Raw genomic sequence first — 19,650 nt, forward strand, 5'->3', positions numbered from 1 at the left:
ACCCCTCACACTGGTCACTGAGCTTCTTCCATTCCATAAATTATGCAGAGCTGTCCTCTCTGAAATGTCACTTACTACTTCTCACAGGCATCCTTGCCTTGATTTTTAACCTCCTCTGGCCTATCCTTCATACCATATTGCCAGAAAGTTTTCTAAACTCTGAGCATGAACATTCAGTTCGCAAGATGTTTCCCATTTGGCTGTTCCCTGCCTGCTTCTTCAACCTGGTCTCCTGCTCCGGACTGCGCCAGCACCTAAGATACCATGTTGTTACCCCTCGCTCTGGGCTTTTACCCTGGCTCTTGTTTGCCTGCTTTACATTGCTAATTCCTATTTGGCCTTGAAGAATCCAGTTCACCTCTGCTCTTTCAAAAAGCTTTTTTTGAATGTTTCCTCTGTCAAGCAGACCGTATTCTTCCAGGCCATGCTACTGTCATTCAACTATAACTTCCCTTAGTTTTCATGCACTTAAAACCTGATGCAGAGCAAATGCTCAAGAAGTGTTCATCTGAATATATTATATCCAGAACTTTTGCTGTGAGCTTCTGGTAACCACAGACTTTTGAAGAGGGAGAAAGTAGGGATAATTTCAGGAGCCTAGGGCAATTGGGTGAACTCTAATCTCCCCATCCTTGGGATGTCCTTCAACTCTGGGGCGATTGAATTGGAGCAAAGGGAAGAGAGGTGTCCTCTAGGATCTGGTGTGAAAGGTGGTTTGGACCGGTCCAGAGCCCAAGTCCTTTCAGGTCCGGAGTCACAAAAAGGGTGGACAGAGTTTCCCTAGCGACGGGAGGAGGGCGTGGTCCCCGGCCCGCGCAGGCGGGCCGGCAGGCGGGGTGTTGGAGTGAGAGTCCCGCAGCGGCCGCCGGGCAAGTCTGCGCTAGCCCGATGCAGCTCCTCCCACCTTCTGCCCGCGTGGGGACCAAGTAAGGCCGGGGTGGGGGTGGAGGTGGACGCTGGCGGGCCAAAGGCTCTGGGGCTGTGCGGAAAGAATGTGGTGCGGAGCGGGGTGAAGGGAGGTGCAGAGCAGAGAATGCATGTAGTAGAAGTGTGGTCAGAGGAGAGAGAGAGGCCGAGTGTGAGCGCGGACTGGAGGAAAGTGCTCTGAACCGCTCTGTCCTCACAACCCAACGTGGATACAGTTTCCTCCTAACAGAATGTTGCCTCGCTGACCTGGGCTGAATGCGTGGTGGAGAGAGGTGGATTTTAGGGAGCTCATAAGACCTCTTCTGAAATCGCTTCCAGTCCTGGCCTCAACAACGTGGGGCACAAAATTTCTTCCCCTTTTATTTATCTTCACGGCCTGGCTGGTCCTCCTGGAGGTCAAAAGTGAGCCCACGACCCCACGCCTCACGTGGACGCCCTAGGATCTGGCTGACACGAGCCTATTCTGACCCTGCACGCCTCCGTGCTCAGCCAGAGCCCAATGCAGGGCGCCTCGAAGCGGTGGGTGGATCGTACATCCAGAGCAACGCTTTCCTTTTGGTGATACTTGCCACTCCAGGGTGATGCTCCTTTTAGCAAATATTTTCCCCAAAAGAGGGATGAAGAATACAAAATTTGGGTTTTTAAAAAATCTGATTTAAGGTGATTTGTGCTACTTGCTACGTTTGAAATGTCCATTAGTCAATTCAGGGCTTAAGTAACTTGTGACCCCTCAGACCTGTTTTAAAATGACTGATGGTCAAAAGTGCAAGGCCATTTATAGAAAGTTCAGACTATGAAAGGACAAATGGGTCCTTTGTTGCCAGTCTTGCTTGAGGGACTTAATCATTTATGTGTGGTGGGTACGTAAAATCTAGGAGTTCTAAGGAATTCTCCAAACCTGGACTCTGCTAATTGGTCTCTTACTTCCCTTGTCTGTTTTAGTCCTTACCAAGAGGGTAATGATACACCTGAAGGCAGTCTCTAGTAGTGTGCCAGCCATTCTTTGACTTCGCCTTCCCCAACTCCGTACTGTTGTCAGGAACTTAGCTAGAAAGATACTTCTCAAACCTGCCGAGGACCCAGTGCTGGGAGTCATTGGTTTTAGCTGATGCCAAATCCAACATGAGTGTGTTGTGATGGCTAAAAAGGGAAAATACTGGTCTAGGCTTCATTAATAGAAATATAGCGAACAGATGAATGATGTAAAGGTCTTCCTGCCTGAGTTAGCACTGATCAGTCCATAACCTAGACTAGAAAACCGTAGCCTCTTAAAGCAAGGTCATAAAAAAAACTAGACAGTAGAGAGGAATAGTTACAATATAGGTTCTCTCCATCATGCCTGGATGCTGTATCATATAAAGAGGCGTTTGAGATAAGACTCCAGAATGTCTGGAGATGAGTAGGTTCCAGAGAAGCAAAAGCCACTGTTTTGAATATTCAAGAACTCTTGAGTAGAAGAGAGGGTAGATGTGTTCTTTGTTGTTCTGCAGAAGATAACAAGTATCGGTGGAGGGTATGTTGTTCAATATCATTTCTTCCAACCAACATTTGCTGGGCACCAATAATATGTATCAGCAGCTGGATGAGAAATGAGTTGCCTGGAAGAACGTGAGCTCTGTCAGAAATATTCAAGCAGAGACTGAGTGATTGCCAGGGATACCCTAAGGAGGATTTCTCCCAGGCAGGAAATGGATGAATGGCCTCTAAAACCCCTTCCAGCTCTGAGAGTCCACAGACCATGAAGGGTTTCAAGGATAATTGCAAAGGGACCCGAGGAGTTCTCTTTGCAGAAGTGACAGTAAGTGAAATGCATTAAATACATTGTCTCTTGTTCACAGAAATGCAAAGGGAGTCCCTGCAAAGTTCTTCACTGCCACAATTTCTGCCCCAAAGGTAGCTCTCCAGGGCATAAAGAACTAGCTACTGAACAGCTGCAGTAGAAATACTAAAACCATAACAGGTAAATCTCAAAAGATATATATCCTTTCTGGGCATCGAAGATTGGTGTACATAGATAATGCATTATGTATAAAATACTGTGTCTGCAGTCCACTGTTTATGGGTCTGTCACGCCCACAAGACTGAACTCCTTGAAAGCAAGGATTCTGTTCTATTTATCTCTCAATCCCCCATGTTTAGCACAGTTTCTGACATTCAGATGGTGATTTCAAATTTTTTTGATGAATTAATCTAAACTTAGATTTCTCTTTCTTCAGAACATTTGTACAAAGGCGTTTCAGTAGACAAGTCATTGTCCATGCCCCTATGAAAAATATAAAAAATAAAATAAAGTAAAATAAAATCCAAGTTCATCATTCCTGCCCCCAAGAGATTCACAATCAAGATGAGATGAAGTGTCTACCCCTAAAATAATTAACAATAAAGTTGTTGATCAAGTAACACAAGCAAAAATGCTGAAATCCAGAGGAAAGAGATGGGTATATAAGCTGGAGAGGTAGGGAAACTGATCTTCATGTAAAATAATAGGAGTAGTTTTTAAGTTTTAGTTTCAGTTTTCAAAGCAATATTTACTCTAGCTCCGAGATGAATTTATTTTTCTCTAATCCTTCATGCAACAGTTATAAACAAGCTATAAAACATACTCTACATAGTTCACCACTTATTTTGAGGATAAAACATGGTATTTGTGAAGCTTTGAGTGTGGACTAAGTGTCATGGATTAAATGGAAGTTAGATTGAATGCATTCTTAGGGGAAAAATGGCACAAAATAGTCTTTGAGAACCACAGAATTATCCAAAGTCACAATAGAATTTTTCCCCCAATCTGACAATATTTAATAAAGTTAGAATCAAAGAAGCTTAGAACTGAAAGGGACATCAGAAGTCATCTGGTCCAGTCTTACAAATCTTACAAATGGGGAAACTGAGTCTCGAGAAGGCACATGACTTGCTCAGAATCTGTCTGGGGGCAGCACTGAGATTTAGACTCCAAGATGCCTCAGCATCTTCTTCAGGTCTTTGTGTAGTCTTCACCGACAGGGCACCTGAAGCTGAAATGAAGAAAAAGCTCCACTTGCCAGGAAAGAGGCACGTGGACTTGTATGGTGTCCCACATCCTTGGGAAGTAGATGGAGGGAACATTTGATACAGAGCCCTGGCAGAAAGAATTATATTCATTCTTCCCCAGTGTTCAGATTTTACAACCTCCCCATCAGATTGATGGCCCAAATTCTACCGGTTCTGTCCCCCCAATTATCCCAGGTTCCCACTTGCACTCTGTCCTACTATCATTGCCTTGGTTGAGGCCCGCATCATGTCTTGCCTAGATGCTCCAGACAGCTTCCTACTTGAGCTCCTCCAAACCTTGCTCCATGGCATTGCCAGAGAGATGATCCTAAAGTACAAGTCTGATTTTTTCAGGCTTAGAATAAACCATGCGACCCTTTCTTTACAGTCTAACCAGCTCTCTGGCCCTCCACCAGCAATGTCCATGTACTCACACGTTCTGGAGAAGGCACTGCTCTTTCATACTTTTTGTGCCTACACAGTCTTCTCCAACTGCCCTCGACTCCATTCCTGTCCTGTTTATTCCGCAAGGACAATTCTACTCTGCTTAAGTGCAGAGGTTTCCTCGGCTCTTCCAACAGACGTTAGTCATCCCCGGAAGTGTGCTCCATTAGCTCTTTGCACGGGCCTCTATTAATGCCATGATCACATGCATTGTAATGATCATGTACGTTGTAATGTCCATGTATCTCCCCTCCTAGATTACAAACTCTCCTTGAGGGCAGAGGCCATGTCTGGTTTGTCAGAGGAATTATCTCAGCAATGTTTGTAGAAATGAAAGAAGGAAGGGAAGAAAGAAGGGACATTATGATCATTTGAAGAGAAGCAACTATTACTTTTTGTTTGCTTTTGCATAGGACTTTTAAATCAATTAATTAATTAATTAATTACATCCAAGTTAGTTAGCATATAGTGCAGTAATGGTTTCAGGAGTAGATTCCAGTGATTCATCCCCTATGTATAACACCCAGTGCTCACACCAACAAGTGTCTTCCTTAATGCCTTTTACCCATTTAGCCCTTCCCCCCACCCCCAACCCCTCCAGCAACACTCAGTTTGTTCTCTGTATTTAAGAGTCTGTTATGTTATGTCCCCCTCCTTGTTTTTATATTATTTTTGCTTCCCTTCCCTTATGTTCATCTGTTTTGTATCTTAAAGTCCTCATATGAGTGAAGTCATATGATATCTGTCTTTCTATGACTAATTTTGCTTAGCATAATATCCTCTAGTTACATCCAAATGGCAAGATTTCATTCTTTTTGATCTGATCTAGTTGCAAATGGCAAGATTTCATTCTTTTTGATTGCTGAGTAGTACTCCATTGTATATATATATGCCACATCTTCTTTATCGCTTCATCCATCGATGGACATTTGGGCTCTTTCCATACTTTGGCTATTGTCGATAGTGCTGCTATAAACATTGGGGTACCTGTGCCCCTTCAAAATAGCACACCTGTATCGCTTAGGTAAATACCTAGTAGTGCAATTGCTGGGTTGTAGGGTAGTTCTATTTTTAATTTTTTGAGGAGCCTCCATACTGTTTGCATAGGACTTTATTTATTTATTTATTTATTTAATTTATTGGCAAATTGGTTTCCATACAATACCCAGTGCTCATCCCAACAAGTGCCCTCCTCAGTGCCCGTCACCCACTTTCCCCTCTCCCCCATCCCCCATCAACCCTTAGTTTGTTCTCAGTATCCAAGAATCTCTTATGGTTTGCCTCCCTCCCTCTCTGTACCTTTCTCTCCCCCTTTTCCTCCCCCATGGTCTTCTGTTAAATTTCTCAAGATCCACATATGAGTGAAAACATATATAGTATCTGTCTTTCTCTCACTGACTTATTTCACTTAGCATAATACCTTCCAGTTCCATCCATGTTGCTGCAAACGGCCAGATTTCATTCTTTCTCATTACCAAGTAGTATTCCATTGTATATATAAACCACATCTTCTTTATCCATTTGTCAGTTGATGGACATTTAGGCTCTTTCCATAATTTGGCTATTGTTGGAAGTGCCGCTATAAACATGGAGGCACGAAACAGGAACCCGCTTGCACTGTTGGTGGGAAGGACTTTTTTTATAGTGTGTGTGTGTGTGTGTGTGTGTGTGTGTGTGTGTGTTAAAATTAAAGTCCCCACCCCCCTCTCTCAGCTCTGTCCCTCAAAGGTAATTAACTTTATGCTTTAATTTTCTATATTCCTCAATATGCCTGTGTAGTCATGCAGACATCTTGGTTTTTCTTAAATAAATATGGAATCATTCATATTATTCTGTTTTATTCAATATATTACAGGCATACATAGAAATTTGTTTCATTTTTTTAAATGATCGCATCATAGTCTATAATACATATTGCTGCATTTTTAAACTTCTCCTTATATATAGACAAGTAATTTCTGATTTTCCAACATTATGCTGCAAGAACAGTGGGCGTGACTTGTCTTCAGTCCTCTGAATAATTTCAAAATTGTGATGCTGTCACTATTATAGTGTCTGTAAGAACCTAAACAATGGAATGGTAGGCAGAAGCCAGGATAACATTTGCGCTGATTCCCTTTCTGTCCTTATTCATATATTCCCGATTCCCTTGGCTCTTGCTAGAGTTGGAGGCTGACAAGGGACTTCCAAGGGACACAAAGCAGAGTTCCAGCATCTGTCTGCTTGTGGAACAGGTGTGTAGCAGTGGCATGAGAGCCTCTAAGACTCTTCCACTCACATAAATCACCACTTTAACTAGATGCCATAAACTTAAGTTGAATTAGTTTTTCCTCTTGCAGCGAGTTCATTATTCATGGAGCTGTGCCCTGAGTAAAGAAGGTGCAAAAATGGCTAAATGAGATCCAGGGAAAGCATTTCTACCAATTGTCCTTTTTTTCTTTTTCTATAGGCTTTCAGCTACCAAGTAACTGCTAATGTATGTATCTTTCAGAGTGTAAGGTGTGTGTGGCAAGAGAATGTTTTACTTTGCAGTGTGCTAGAGGAAATGGGTCTTTTTGTTTGGTGTCCTAAACTGCTGGCCACATTATTAGCTCATCTTTCTTCCTTGGCTGCCGTCTCCCTCTGCTCTGAGCACCCAAAGTCTCATGCCAAGACGCCCCCTCTCCTGACATCATCAGTCACCAGAAGGGAAACAAAAGGAGTAACAGAGACTCAGTCACTGTTTCAGGCCCGCCACCTACTGCTGTGTCCAAGCCTGCTCTGTGTTTTTCCCACCTTAGGTGTTGGGGCCATTACCAACACTTTGCTCTTACTGCCAATTTTCTTTCTACCCTTCCTCCTGTAGGACTACAATGGATGCTAAAAAGCCAAGGAAATGCAGTTTAACATCCTTCCCGGTTTTGAAAACAAGAAAGAAACAGGATGTCAACCCTGTGAAGGTAAAGATCCTTGAATTTCATTTGGGGAGTAGGGGTATCATTATGAAGACTTGGGGACCCTGGACCCAGTGGTGATCACTGTGCCCCAAGCACCTCTGATGACAGTGTGAGGAGAAGGGAACTGTGGGGGGACCAGGCTGGTTGGTAGAGCCAGGTCTGGGTGGGCTTGGAGGGAAATTGGCTACAGGGCCAGTGTAGTGTCATGAACTCCAGAACTGCAGGGCCTTCATCGAACAGGTAGCCTGAGGCTATGTCTCTTCTACAGTGTCTTGTATTGCGCTCTGTATTTCTGGAACCACACTAGAAGTGTCCCAGAATGTTCCAAACATGTATGCAAGAAATTTCCAGAAAACGTCTGTGTGTGTGTGTGTGTGTGTGTGTGTGTGTGTTCGTGTGTGTTCCCTAACACAGACATGGTGCCTTCCTTTTTACCTCAAAACTAGTAAAATGCCACAGCACTGAAGGTAATTTTGTGATGTGGTGACTTTGTGATCACAAGATCTACTTCTAAATCAGGCGTACTTTTTCATCTAATGCCCTCAGTTTGAATTTCACACTTTCCTCAAAAGATCGTATTATTTGGGGTCCTTGCTCTGAAAATTCTGTGGCAAACCTGAGTCCGGGGCATTAGGTTTGACTTTGAGTCCTGCTCGTGTCAATGCTTCGAAGAATCGGAGTTCAGCAGCCTATCTGAGGCCTGGTGAAAGTTTTCCTCCCTGTAGATCACACACCACCTCCTTAAAATTATGACTATTAGGTCACCTCCTCCAAGCAGTGTTGCTGATTTAACCCTGGCCTTCTCCCCCTCAGGGTTATAACTCATGAAAATGAATCCTGATGTCTGTTGTTCCCCATCCCTATCCCTGCCATTATCACATACAACAAAACCATTATTTTATAATTCATAGGTACAAAAATTTATTAATACGTAAAACATTTTTTTGACAAAGCAAAAATTAATATTTAATTTAAAATAGTAAATCTACATCAAACAGGATAATAAAGACAACATTCTGTTCACATTTAAAACTATTATACAAACAGAATGGTCTTGGTCATGACTTAGAAAAATCACCATGAGTTTTGCAACTTACATTTGTTTTAATCTGCTTGAGCTCCTGTTTACTGAGTGCTTGGATGACTCTCACATGAATCTTAGAGGCAAGTACAATTATTATCCCGATTTCTGAGATTCAAGTGAAGTTAATTAGCCATGGCCATAAACCATTGAGTGGCAGATGGAATTCAAATCCATATTCTTTTTTTTAATGTTTATTTATTTTGAGAGAGACAGAGCATGAGTGGGGGAAGGGCAGAGAGAGAGAGAGGGAGAGAGAGAATCCCAAGCAGGCTCCAGGCTACCAGTTTGGAGTCCAGTGTGGCTCTTGAACTCACAAACTGTGAGATCATGACCTGAGCCAAAGTTGGACCCTTAACCCACCGAGCCACCCAGGAGCCCCAAACCCATGTTCTTAACCACTCTATTCATTGCCTCTTTGCTGAGTCATGTCAACTCTGTTAAATGTTGTCCTATAAAATTCCTTCATATATTTATATTAATTTTAAGGAAAACCTATTCTGCTATAGTTGCCACAACAAGAATTGTCAAAAAAAATTAAAAAGTCATGCTGAATAAAAATTCATTTATGTTGTATTTTTTGTAACTGCCAGCAATTGACAATACCATTTAGAAATACTGTCTAGGGGCACCTGGGTGGCTCAGTCGGTTAAGTGTCCAACTCTTGATCTCAGCTCAGATCTTGATCTCAGGGTCATAAATTCAAGCCCCACATTGAGCTCCATGTTGGGCTCTGCACTGGGCATGTAGCCTACTTTAAAAAAGATCAATAATAAAAAATACCATCTAAACTTATAACTATTGTCTTTACATTGGTAATTATTCTTATGGGCCATAAATAAATGTCATTTCACCACCTGTTCATTTTCCCCAATGGACTTCTTATCCAGTTGAGCTGAATAGGCTTAAGTAAGGAAATGAAAACAAGTCAATAACCATCCTCAGCACGTGAAATCTTGGGTTTCAGTGGATAATCATATTAATTGGAGGATGAAAAGAAGGAATTATAATCTCTTGACCTAAAAACACATGGAAGATGAGAGTGCTCTGAATCTCAGTCTATCAACTGCCCCAAGCAAGTGTTGGAAAAAATATTTTGAATTTTTGAATGATTTGATAATAATGTATATTTTTTTCGCAATATTTAATCTTCTAAGTTATAACTATAATATTTATAATAATAATTAAATATTTATTTTAAATATGGATCTTGGTAGTATTTCAGCTAAGGGAGTTTTTTTTTTTTTTAGTTTATTTATTTTGAGAGAGAGAGCATGAGTGAGAAAGCAGGGAAGGGACAGAGAGAGAGAGAGAGAGAGAGAGAGAGAGAATCTGCACTGTCAGCACAGAGCCTGATGCGAGGCTCAAACTCACGAACCTTGTGAGATCATAATCGAAACCAAGAGTCAAGGGCTTAACCAACTGAGCCACCCAGGTGCCCCAGCTAAGAGAGTTTTAAAATGTTGTTTTTAATAATTGATTTCACCTGGATTTAAGACAACAGGGTGATCATCAGATAGTAATGTAAGATGCTTTAAAAAATGCCCCCATTCATTTGACTAAATATTAAAGAGCCTTCTGCCACAGAGAGATCTCTGCAGGAAGTCATTTGCCTTGGATGCCTGTGGAGAGTCCCTGTCTTCTCCACTTAGCTGGCAAAGATCCCAGGGCTCTCACAGTGGCTCCCAATGACACAGGATCTCTCCGCACTTGAGGAAAATGCTCCTGCATTATAGTTTGTCCTGACTGCCAGCAGAGGGAACATCCTCTCTTCTGGACCACAGTTATCTCAGCTAGTAGGTTGGATGATATCTGGCCCTTCCGTAACTCTGTTCGTAGAAAACGTGTTGCCTAACGGCCAGCTTCTAGGCCTGGAGGACCTAGCAGCACTCTGGGGTCTCTCTCAGACCATTTAGGAGTAGAACCTGGGAGAAGTCTGGGGAAGGGAACTCTGTTAATATAGAGTGTTACTTTACAGCTTTTCTGACAGTTGATGAATAGGAGCTACAAAGGACCTCCTAACTAAGCCCTCTAAAGATACATTTTCTATTTTCAGCACTGGAAGAACAGGTTCTGTTATTTATCCTCTATCCTTCCAGTCACTTGATTTCTGAGTACCACCTCCTTAGACAAGCCTTCCTCAACACCCTTTCTAATTATATTCTGTATTTGTTTGTGTACTTGTTTACTGTGTGCCTCACCCTGTGGAACTACACTGACCAATAGTGCAGCCACTGGCCATGTAAGGCTACGGAGCCCTTGACATGGGTCTTGCCCAGTTGGAGGTATGCTGCCATTGTGAACGATACACACCATGTTTCACAGACTTGGTGTGAGGAAATGAATGTAAAGTACCTTACTGATAACTTTTTATAATTGGGTGGGTTTTGTAGCATGTTAACACCTTGATAACACTGTAAAAATTTTTATACTGATTACATGTTAAGGTAGTGTTCTGCAAATGATGTGTCAAATAAAATACATAACAATTAATTTCACCTGTTTCTTTTTACTTTTTTAAATGTGGCTACCAGAAAATTTAAAATTTCACACGTGGCTTGCATGATGTTTCTATTGGATAGTGCTGTTCTCGAATAGAAGTGCCATAACAGCATAGATATTGTTTGTCTGGTTCAGTGCTAAATGCCTGGAACCTAGGACAGTGCCTCACACAGATTAAAACTCAATGTGTACTTGTGGAATAGAAACCAGGAAAGTGTTTATTTATTTTTTCCCTCTACAATTATTTATTGAGTTCCTACTCACTCCAGGCACTGTTCTAGGTGCTGGGGATGTGGAGAACAAAACAGATCAAAACAGATCAAAACAAAACAAAACAAAACAAAACAAAATAATCCCATCTCTCCTGAAGCTTAAAATTGGAATTCTTTATAGAAAGGTCAGATGTTGCGGGTTAATGCCGAGAATGGTACAGACCAGCCCTTATTTTCCTCATCAGTGAGAGCTGAGATGGAATTAGACCAGTGGTTCTCAATGTTGATTGGATACTTAAAATCACTTGGGTAAGGTTTTTTTTTTTAACATTTATTTATTTTTGAGACAGAGAGAGACAGAGCATGAATGGGGGAGGGACAGAGAGAGAGGGAGACACAGAATCAGAAGCAGGCTCCGGGCTCCGAGCCATCAGCCCAGAGCCTGACGCGGGGGTCGAACTCACGGACCTCGAGATTGTGACCTGAGCTGAAGTCGGATGCTCAACCGACTGAGCCACCCAGGCGCCCCACTTGGGAAAGGTTTTAAAGGCCGCTGAAATCAGAATCTCTAGGGATCATGAACACTTTTTTTTAAAAGTTCTTTTCTATCATGTGGGGACAGATGTCTATTTAGACACCAGCTATGAGACCTTGGTTAGATTGTTAAGGCTCTTTCTTGGTTGTGAAACTTGGTATAGTTATTCCTACAAACCCCCTCTCCCGTTGCGGTGGAAATTAATGAGATAAGAGGATGAGCTTGCCGGCGGAGGGCCATTCAATATTGATTTCTTTTACCTTCCCTCCTCTTCATTGAACAGAAAGGGGTTTCCTGTAGCAGACAGACTTAGTAATGAGTCTTCCACAGTGAAAAAAGATCTGAGGGTTTACACCATCTCATTTCTTTATTGGTGCTCCATAGGAAAAACAAGCATTCTGACCATTGGGTATTGCAAAGAAACAGAAGTCACAGTCAACTATAGCTGAAGAGAGAAAGAAAGCCAACACATCCATTCCCAAAGGAGAGTGCTTACTTACTTTTTCCCATTTTCTCATTGGGACCCATGCTTCCTTCTGAGATCTACATAATAAGTACCAGTTCCTTTGTTTTGCATTCCCATTGGTGCTTTTGGTTTGGAGAGAGAAAGACTGCAGATTGCCTTCTGTTGCTGTGACAAGGAAGTGAAACAGGCAGACATGGAGAGTTTCTCTGAGTATCAGAATTAATCAGACTGAATAGGCAACTTCCATTGAAAGTGACATTGGAGGTGGAGATATGGATATGTTAGAAATACGACCTCCTCCCCTATGTATGTTTGGCCTTTTACCTTTGCTTCTTTCAGCAATATTGAGGCAGTTATCACCCCCACTTTATAGAGGAGGAAACTGAGATACAAAGAGATTAGATTAAGCAAGTTACCTAAAACCATTCGGCTAATAAAAACTGAAATCGGGATTCAGATTTTATCTATAATTCATTAATGCTTTTTAAAAATTATTATTAAGTATCGAATATATAAAAGAATATTTAAGTATGTGTGTAGGATGTAAAGAATGATAATGCAATGAACACCCTTGTGGGTATATATTACACCGTTTAAGGAAGTTTAAGGAAGAAGTCTCCTATGTGTCTCTCCCCATCTTACGTTACATTGACCCCTCTGAGGTAACCACTCTTTTACATGTTATTCCATTTCTTTCTCTACATGTTTATAATCCTTCTAAACTATGTATTGTTTAATTTTGCATGTTTTTGGATTTATATACATGGAATCGTGCTGTTCATTTTTTGTTCTACAATCACTTCTCAGGCCCAGTACTAAGTCAGCATACCCTGGTACAGCATCTGGCTTGGATTGATCAGGTCTCCATTCTGATTGCTCAGTGCCTATGTCCCTTAGGTACTGTCCATATCAATCCTTCTGTTCACAGGAACCTGTTTATAAATCAGTTTCACTGCTGTATTCAATTGTATGGGCATATCACACTTCTTGCAGTTTTGCAGGTTATGGCATGTGGTTTTTTGCTGGTTTCTGCTATCAAAAATGGTGCTGCTATGAATGTTGTTGTGCACATCTGCTAATGCATATATGCAGGGTTTCTAGAGTAGACACTTAAGAGGGAAATTGCTGGGTATCAGGGTATGTAGATGCTTAACGTTACTGGATAACGCCAAACTCTTTTCTAAAACGTTGGTATCAAAGTACTTTGCGGCCAGCAGTACGTGTGAGTTCTAATGGTTCCTCATCCTTTCTATCACTTGTTATTGTATGGCTTTCTACGTGCTAGTTTGGTAGATGGGTACCAATATCTTATTGTATTTTGATTTGCATTTTGATGATGATTAATGAGATTGAGTCTTTTTTTGTATGTTAATTGGCATTTGTGTTTCCTCTTCTGTGAAGTGCCTGGTTCTGCCTTTTTTGCTTAAATATTTTTTATTTTTATTAAGTCCATTCATCAAGGTTTAAGTTTCAATTTTTATATATATTTTTTATTTTTCCAAGTTCTAATTTATTTATTTTTAAATCTGGTTATTTGCATGGTAGCTTATATTTTAGTCTCTTTTATTTCTTTAAGTGTATCACACATGATTGTTTTTCAGTTTTTACCTGATAATTTCAGTTTTTGGAGCTTTTGAGGGGGAAGGTTTCTGATTCTGGTATCTATAGTCTCTGCTAGTTCTTACTCACAGTACCTTATTTTTGTGTGTGTCTGTGTGCATGCGTGCTTTGTTTTTGTTTTTAGTTTTACTGTAAGGTTACTAGTCTTATTTTACAGAAAAGGAAACTGAGCCTGAGAGAAGATAAATCGCTTGCCAAGGTCACGCTACTGGCAAGTAGCAGAGTAAGAATTCCAGTGAATATCTGACTTCAGAGTCAAGTACTTTTTTTCTCTTCTGTGAAGCTTTAAAGACCTTTGATGGATGAATTCTTTCATAAACCATCCCACAAGTGTTTATTGAGAGCTAACTTTGGACGAAGCATTATCCTCAGTGCTAGGACACAAAAATAAACATATATATATCTCCTTTTTGTGTGTGCATAGTATAGTGAGGGACATAAACATGTAAAAAGATACATGACAATAGGGCATGGTTAGTGTAGTCACTAAAGTAGAAACAAAATTCTATGAGGGCCTAGAGAAAGTTTTCTTAAGATGTTGTTACTGCCCAGGTACATGATCGTGCTTCAATGGCATGCCAATCAGCTACAGTCCCATCAAGGGGTATAAGTTATAGGGCTCATTATTCACATTTTTTTTTTTCAAAGTGAATGATGTCCTGCTGGGGTTATGCAAAGAGGCTGTGCGGTGAGTTGGAAGGCAGGCATTTCAGGCAGAAGGAATAACTTCTGCAAATGCATTGGATGAATCTGAATCAATGGGAATAGAACCTTAGAAATCAGCTACTCTAACTCTTAGAGGATGCATAAATCTACTTTTTATTGGCAAGAATTTAGTGTCTAATTTATAGAATAAATTCTTGCTTTCTGAATGTTTCTATCTATTGGCAACTTTATCCAGGCACCATCAGAATAAAGGCATGATCTTATTTTGTATTTAGAGACCTTTGGAGGGGAAATGCTTTATAATCTCTTCCCATTCAGTTTCATGGCAGAACACAAAAGAGGTCAGACATCATCTGATGGTAGCATGGTACAGTAAAAAGGCACTTGGTGGCATAGATTCTTGACTCAGGTTTGCTACTGCTGTGTTATCTTGGACAGGTCACTTGGATAGCCTCCTTAACTTCCCTTTCTCCATTTGTGAAATGAGGGCATTTGATTACAGATTCCTAAGGTGGCTTCCAGCACCATAAGTGTCCAAACTTCATTTATCAGAAGATCAGAAGGGATATGTTTCCCCCTAGGCCATGCACTAAGTCCATTAGAAAATGGCTCCAAGCATCTGGGCTTTCAGACTCAAGCTCTTGCCCCTCCCTCAAGCCCTAAGGATGCCCAGGCTCTCCTTCCTCCACCTTCACCAGGGACACAGCCTGGTGGGCAGGACTCCAGAGAGGATACTGGATCAGTGAGATGAAAGTCTGGCCCTCCCAAGTGGTTGGCTGTGTTCACTCTTCTAATGGGTCTCCTGAGTCCAGGCTTGGCTGTGAGTATAAGCAAGAGGCTACTCTTTTCTGTCCAAGCATCCTGGGCTTCTTCACACACCAAAGGGGCTTTCAGGTCAGAAGCTTAGCTAGAAGTAGCCAGCCATGGGAGAGATGCTGCAATTTGCCTAAGCTCTGTGCAGTGATAGTAGCTTAATGCCTTAGCTGGGGATGTGAGGAGCTTAGCAACCGCCTCTTTCTCCCAGCTCTCATGGTGCTCTGATGGGCCTAATTGTCAAACTTGTTGTGCTCTATATAGAATCCCCAAAGATTTTTTTTCTCTCTTCTCATCACACCCTTTCTCTGCATTAATGCATTTGTTTTGAATTCTCAGTTGTTCTGGCTTCTGGGAAGGGATTATGGAGCCTGCAAGGAGGAAGCTGTGATTTGATATCATCAAACTTGAGCTTCATCCAACCCTGGCCATGCACTGGGGGATTTTTTTTTTTTTTTTTTTTAATTAACAGGGAAGAGGAAGAGACAAGGAGGAGCCAGCTGAGAAAATAGAAAAATAGCCTGTGAGGTATGATCAAGGTGGGGTGGTATGATGGAAGTGTGCCTTTCTGCAAAGGCTGGGTGGCCCAGGGGCAGGAGACCAGGGTGGCCTTGATGCCTGCTGAGAGTCCAGTTGCGTTCTCCCCTGAACTTTGCCAATGAGGAGGACACCCAGGGCTCTGTCCAAGGTAATAAGATGAGACAGTGAGCCTTGAGGTTCTGTTCTAATGAGCCCTGCAAAGGGACCTGACCTATTATCCTTTAGCTATCTATAAAGGGGCAGAAAATATACTCCACTGTGATGGAGGGGTAAACCACACATGTTGTTGTGGGGGCTTGGCTTGAGGAGAATGCAAAGTAGAGAAGAGGAATGCACAGTGCCACCAGGGAGAGGGCACTGATGCAGGACATGGGATTTCTCTTTCATCTAGTTCCCCAGCACCAGGAAGTTTTCTGTGAATAGAGATTCATTCATTTGCACCAAAATATGTGCTTTTCTAGGCTTTCTCTTTGAAAATGAAACTACCTTTGAGAAGAGGGTATGGACAGGGGAATTCTCTTCTGTGCATTTGCTGACTAGGAGGCATTCCTTCCAAAAGGAAGTGCCAGGGAGCAGGAGAGCACTGGCCCTTGGTGGGAGAGGAAGCCACTAGGAGAAGGAATGTGGTGACATGGGGGAGAGAGTGGACTATCAACAAGGCAGAGACGCTGACATCCAAGCTCAACTGCCTCCCTGATGGGGTTTTGGGGTGATAGTGGGATTTGGAGCCAATGGCCAAGAAAGAATTCTTGAAGACATCTTTGGTGCAAAAAAAAGGTGATTTTCTTAAAGCACAGGGACAGGACCCATGGACAGAAAGAGCTGCACTGGGGTTGTGAAGAGTGATTATATACCTTCAGGTTGGGAGGGGGTTAGGGACAGCATAATTACCTAAGGGATTTTGGAAGCAAGGTTTCCAGGACCTTGAGGGGCTAGCTGTTGTTAGAAAGACATCATTTATTACTGTTTAGTAAAACCTCCATCATGGGATCCTTCAGATGTATATCAGGGGGCTATAAGCTTGGAGTATGATTGTCAGCATAAATCTTGGAGGAGTTGAGATAAAAGAAGTTTCCAAAGGAATTTGTATATGTTAAAGTAGATTTACAGGATCCTGAGGGGGTGGGGTGTCAGGATAATATTAAGCCAAGCTTCCCTTCTGCCCCTAGCAAAGCGTCATCATCGAGTCAGCTGAGCTCCTAGAGGAAGGCCACTCTGCTTGTTTCAAGAACTTGTCCATGGGCTGTAGGCAGTAAGGAAATTTAATTTTTCATTTGTCTTTGTTTCTCATATCACTATGGCAAGCACTTAACCCCCCCTTACCTCTTGATGAGGGTGATATTAGGGCTCCAGGAAACAGAGTCTATAGGTTTCTGGATATTAGGCTATGGATAAAATTGCCTTTTTCTTGCAGTTTACTGAGTTATCTGTAAACGAAGGAGACTCCCATCCTGCATGACTGTGATCTCTGTCAGTCAACCATTTACTTTCTTTCCTTTCCCCTATTCTTGGGAAGCCATGGGTGTTTGAGGAATATCACATATATCCCACCTGGGTGTGGAAGGGTGCTGTTAGCCTGTACTTTGCCCTCAGCTCGCCTTATTCTCCCTCATCATCCCAGGTGACTGAGAGTCAGCTCAAGTCTTTGAGAACAAGTACTAGGGATTTCCTGCTCCTTCAGTCTGCCCCTTCTCCTTCCCTTCCTTCCTTTAGCAAATATTTAAGTGACTACTATGTGTGAGATACCATGTTAGGCTTGGGATTCACTGAAATAAGACTCAGATTTTATATTAAAGGGTCTCATAGTCTGGCAGAAGAAGGCAGATGTAAGACAACCTTGGGTAACAAACCTTTGCAGGTGCTGTGGTCAGAGCAAGTATGAAGCATGGGGTAGTGGGAAAGTTACACATGCAGTGGCTATGGAGGCTTCATGGAGAATGTGGCACTTTGGCTGGGACTTGAACTTGGAAGTTCAAGAACAATGACAAAGTTAAATGACAAGGACTTGGAATGGAGGAAGGTGACAACTGGGCAACGAGAGAATATTCCAAGCAGAAACAGCAGGAGCAGAAGTGCTGAGATGTGCAACCAACAAAGTGTTTGAGAACTGCAAGGCATTCATTATTTCTGGAGCCAAAAGGTCAGGGCCAAGGCCATGACAAGGGATGAAGCTGGGAAGGTTTCTATGCCAGGACATCCATGCCCTAGGAAGTCATTGGGGAGGTTTAAGGAGTGCAGCAACAAGATCAGAGGTTCATGTTTAATTTCTGAGGTCTTAGGCAGTAGAGTATGGATTGGGGAAGGGGCAGGGTAGTGCTTAGGAGACCGTTACAACAGGTGCCTAAACTAGGGATATGGTGGGCAGAGTCTTGGAGGGATATCTCCATTCTCACACAATTATGCCATCCATGGTAGGAAATCATAAATGATAATTTGCAAGTTTTTGAAAATATTTTCATTCAGTCCTGCAAGTGGGAGGTTGTGCTTACTGCAGTCAGCTTGTGTTGAATAATCCAGATTTATAACAAAGGCATGCCCCTGTGACAACATACGAAGAGGCAGCCTTCATTAGAAACAGCCTATAGCTAATTCCACTGTACCAGCAAGGAAGATGACATGCCCTGCCCCCATCCCAGACACCCAGAAAATGCAAGATTGTCTCTGCAGGTGGTCTCAGCTCAGTCCAGGCTCTTGTGACTATGGGTGCCATGGATGTTAACACATGGCTAGGCACTGTGGGGACCCCCTACATGAACCATCCAGAGGGAAAACTCTTGAGGGGCCTCATGTTTGTTGCCGTACACTCTTGCTGAGGGGAGATAAGAATTCACAAAAAATAAGAAAGGAAACATAAACATCAAGGACATAAAAGAAAGCCAACTTCAGGGCAGGAAGAGATGAATTCCCAAGGAGGGGATGGCATTAGATTGTGGCTCCCGTTCTGGCTGCACATTACTCACTTGGGAAACTTTTTAAAAAATACAGGTTTCTAGGCCCCACCACTAAGGAGTCTGGGGTCAGGATGGAGATTCTACATTTTAAGAGCTTTTCAGTAAATTTGAAACCTCTGGACTGTGTGATCTGTGCTTAGCACACTGCCTGACACATAGATACGCTCAGTAAATATGTTAAAAATGAATGCATCAGTAAAGTCCATCCCAACTCTGTGATTCTGTATATCCTCCTGGCCTGGGAGGCAGGACCTAGGTGTTCCTGGAAGAATCCTTGAGAGCAAGTCACAGGAATAAGCAACTGGAATGGTTTAGCACCTGTTACCTCTTTTGCCTGAATGTTGGGGATGTGGGTGGGGGGTGGAGCTTTCAGCTGGGTTTCAGCTTTCCCACCTTCCTCGAATTAGCTTTTAAGCCAAACTCAGCTTTTATTTGAGAAAGGTGAGGTGGCTTTTGCAAAGTAGAGAGATAGAATTTGCCTTTTTCTTTTGCTGAGAAAACAAAAGAAGTGTGAGAACCTAAGAGTCTCTAGTTCAGAAGACAGAGACACAAGAGAGGTGGAGGAGGGGCCCAGGGTCAGGATTTGAGACTCCAGGCTTCTGATCGACCAGCCTTCTCACCATGCATGTTGGGGCAGTGCCTAGACCCTCTGGATCATTACCCAGTTACAGCAAGAATAGCTGGAGACCCCAGGAGAATCCCACAATTTGAATATGGGCCTAGACGTGGGGGAATCTTAGCAACCTGAGCCCACTTGTGAACACAGGGGTCTCCTAGCAACTTGAGCCCACTTGTGAACACGGGGGTTCCCCTCCCTTTTTCGATCTGTACAGTGCAGTGTCCATGCTCTGAGGCTCTGAGTCCAGGTTCCTTGACAGTGTCTTCTCAGGTCGATTCTGTTTCAGGCTCTCACGGAAAGATTGCCCCCTG

The 19,650-nt window shown here is 42.5% G+C and overlaps 1 protein-coding gene across 5 annotated transcripts in view; it reads left to right on the top strand.

Moving 5' to 3' along the window:
- Positions 1 to 831: 831 nt before the first annotated feature.
- Positions 832 to 19,650, top strand: part of DYRK4 (dual specificity tyrosine phosphorylation regulated kinase 4) — a 52,458-nt gene continuing 33,639 nt past the window's right edge. For all 5 annotated transcript variants that reach the window (XM_042945565.1, XM_042945566.1, XM_042945567.1 and 2 more), the window contains exons 1-3: positions 832 to 926; positions 2,766 to 2,887; positions 7,244 to 7,337. In XM_042945565.1, coding sequence (XP_042801499.1) covers positions 7,251 to 7,337 — 87 coding nt within the window. In that variant the 5' untranslated portion in view covers positions 832 to 926; positions 2,766 to 2,887; positions 7,244 to 7,250. The remainder of the gene's footprint in view (positions 927 to 2,765; positions 2,888 to 7,243; positions 7,338 to 19,650) is intronic.

This window comes from Panthera leo, chromosome B4 (assembly GCF_018350215.1).
Source record: "Panthera leo isolate Ple1 chromosome B4, P.leo_Ple1_pat1.1, whole genome shotgun sequence".
Classification (NCBI taxonomy): domain Eukaryota; kingdom Metazoa; phylum Chordata; class Mammalia; order Carnivora; family Felidae; genus Panthera; species Panthera leo.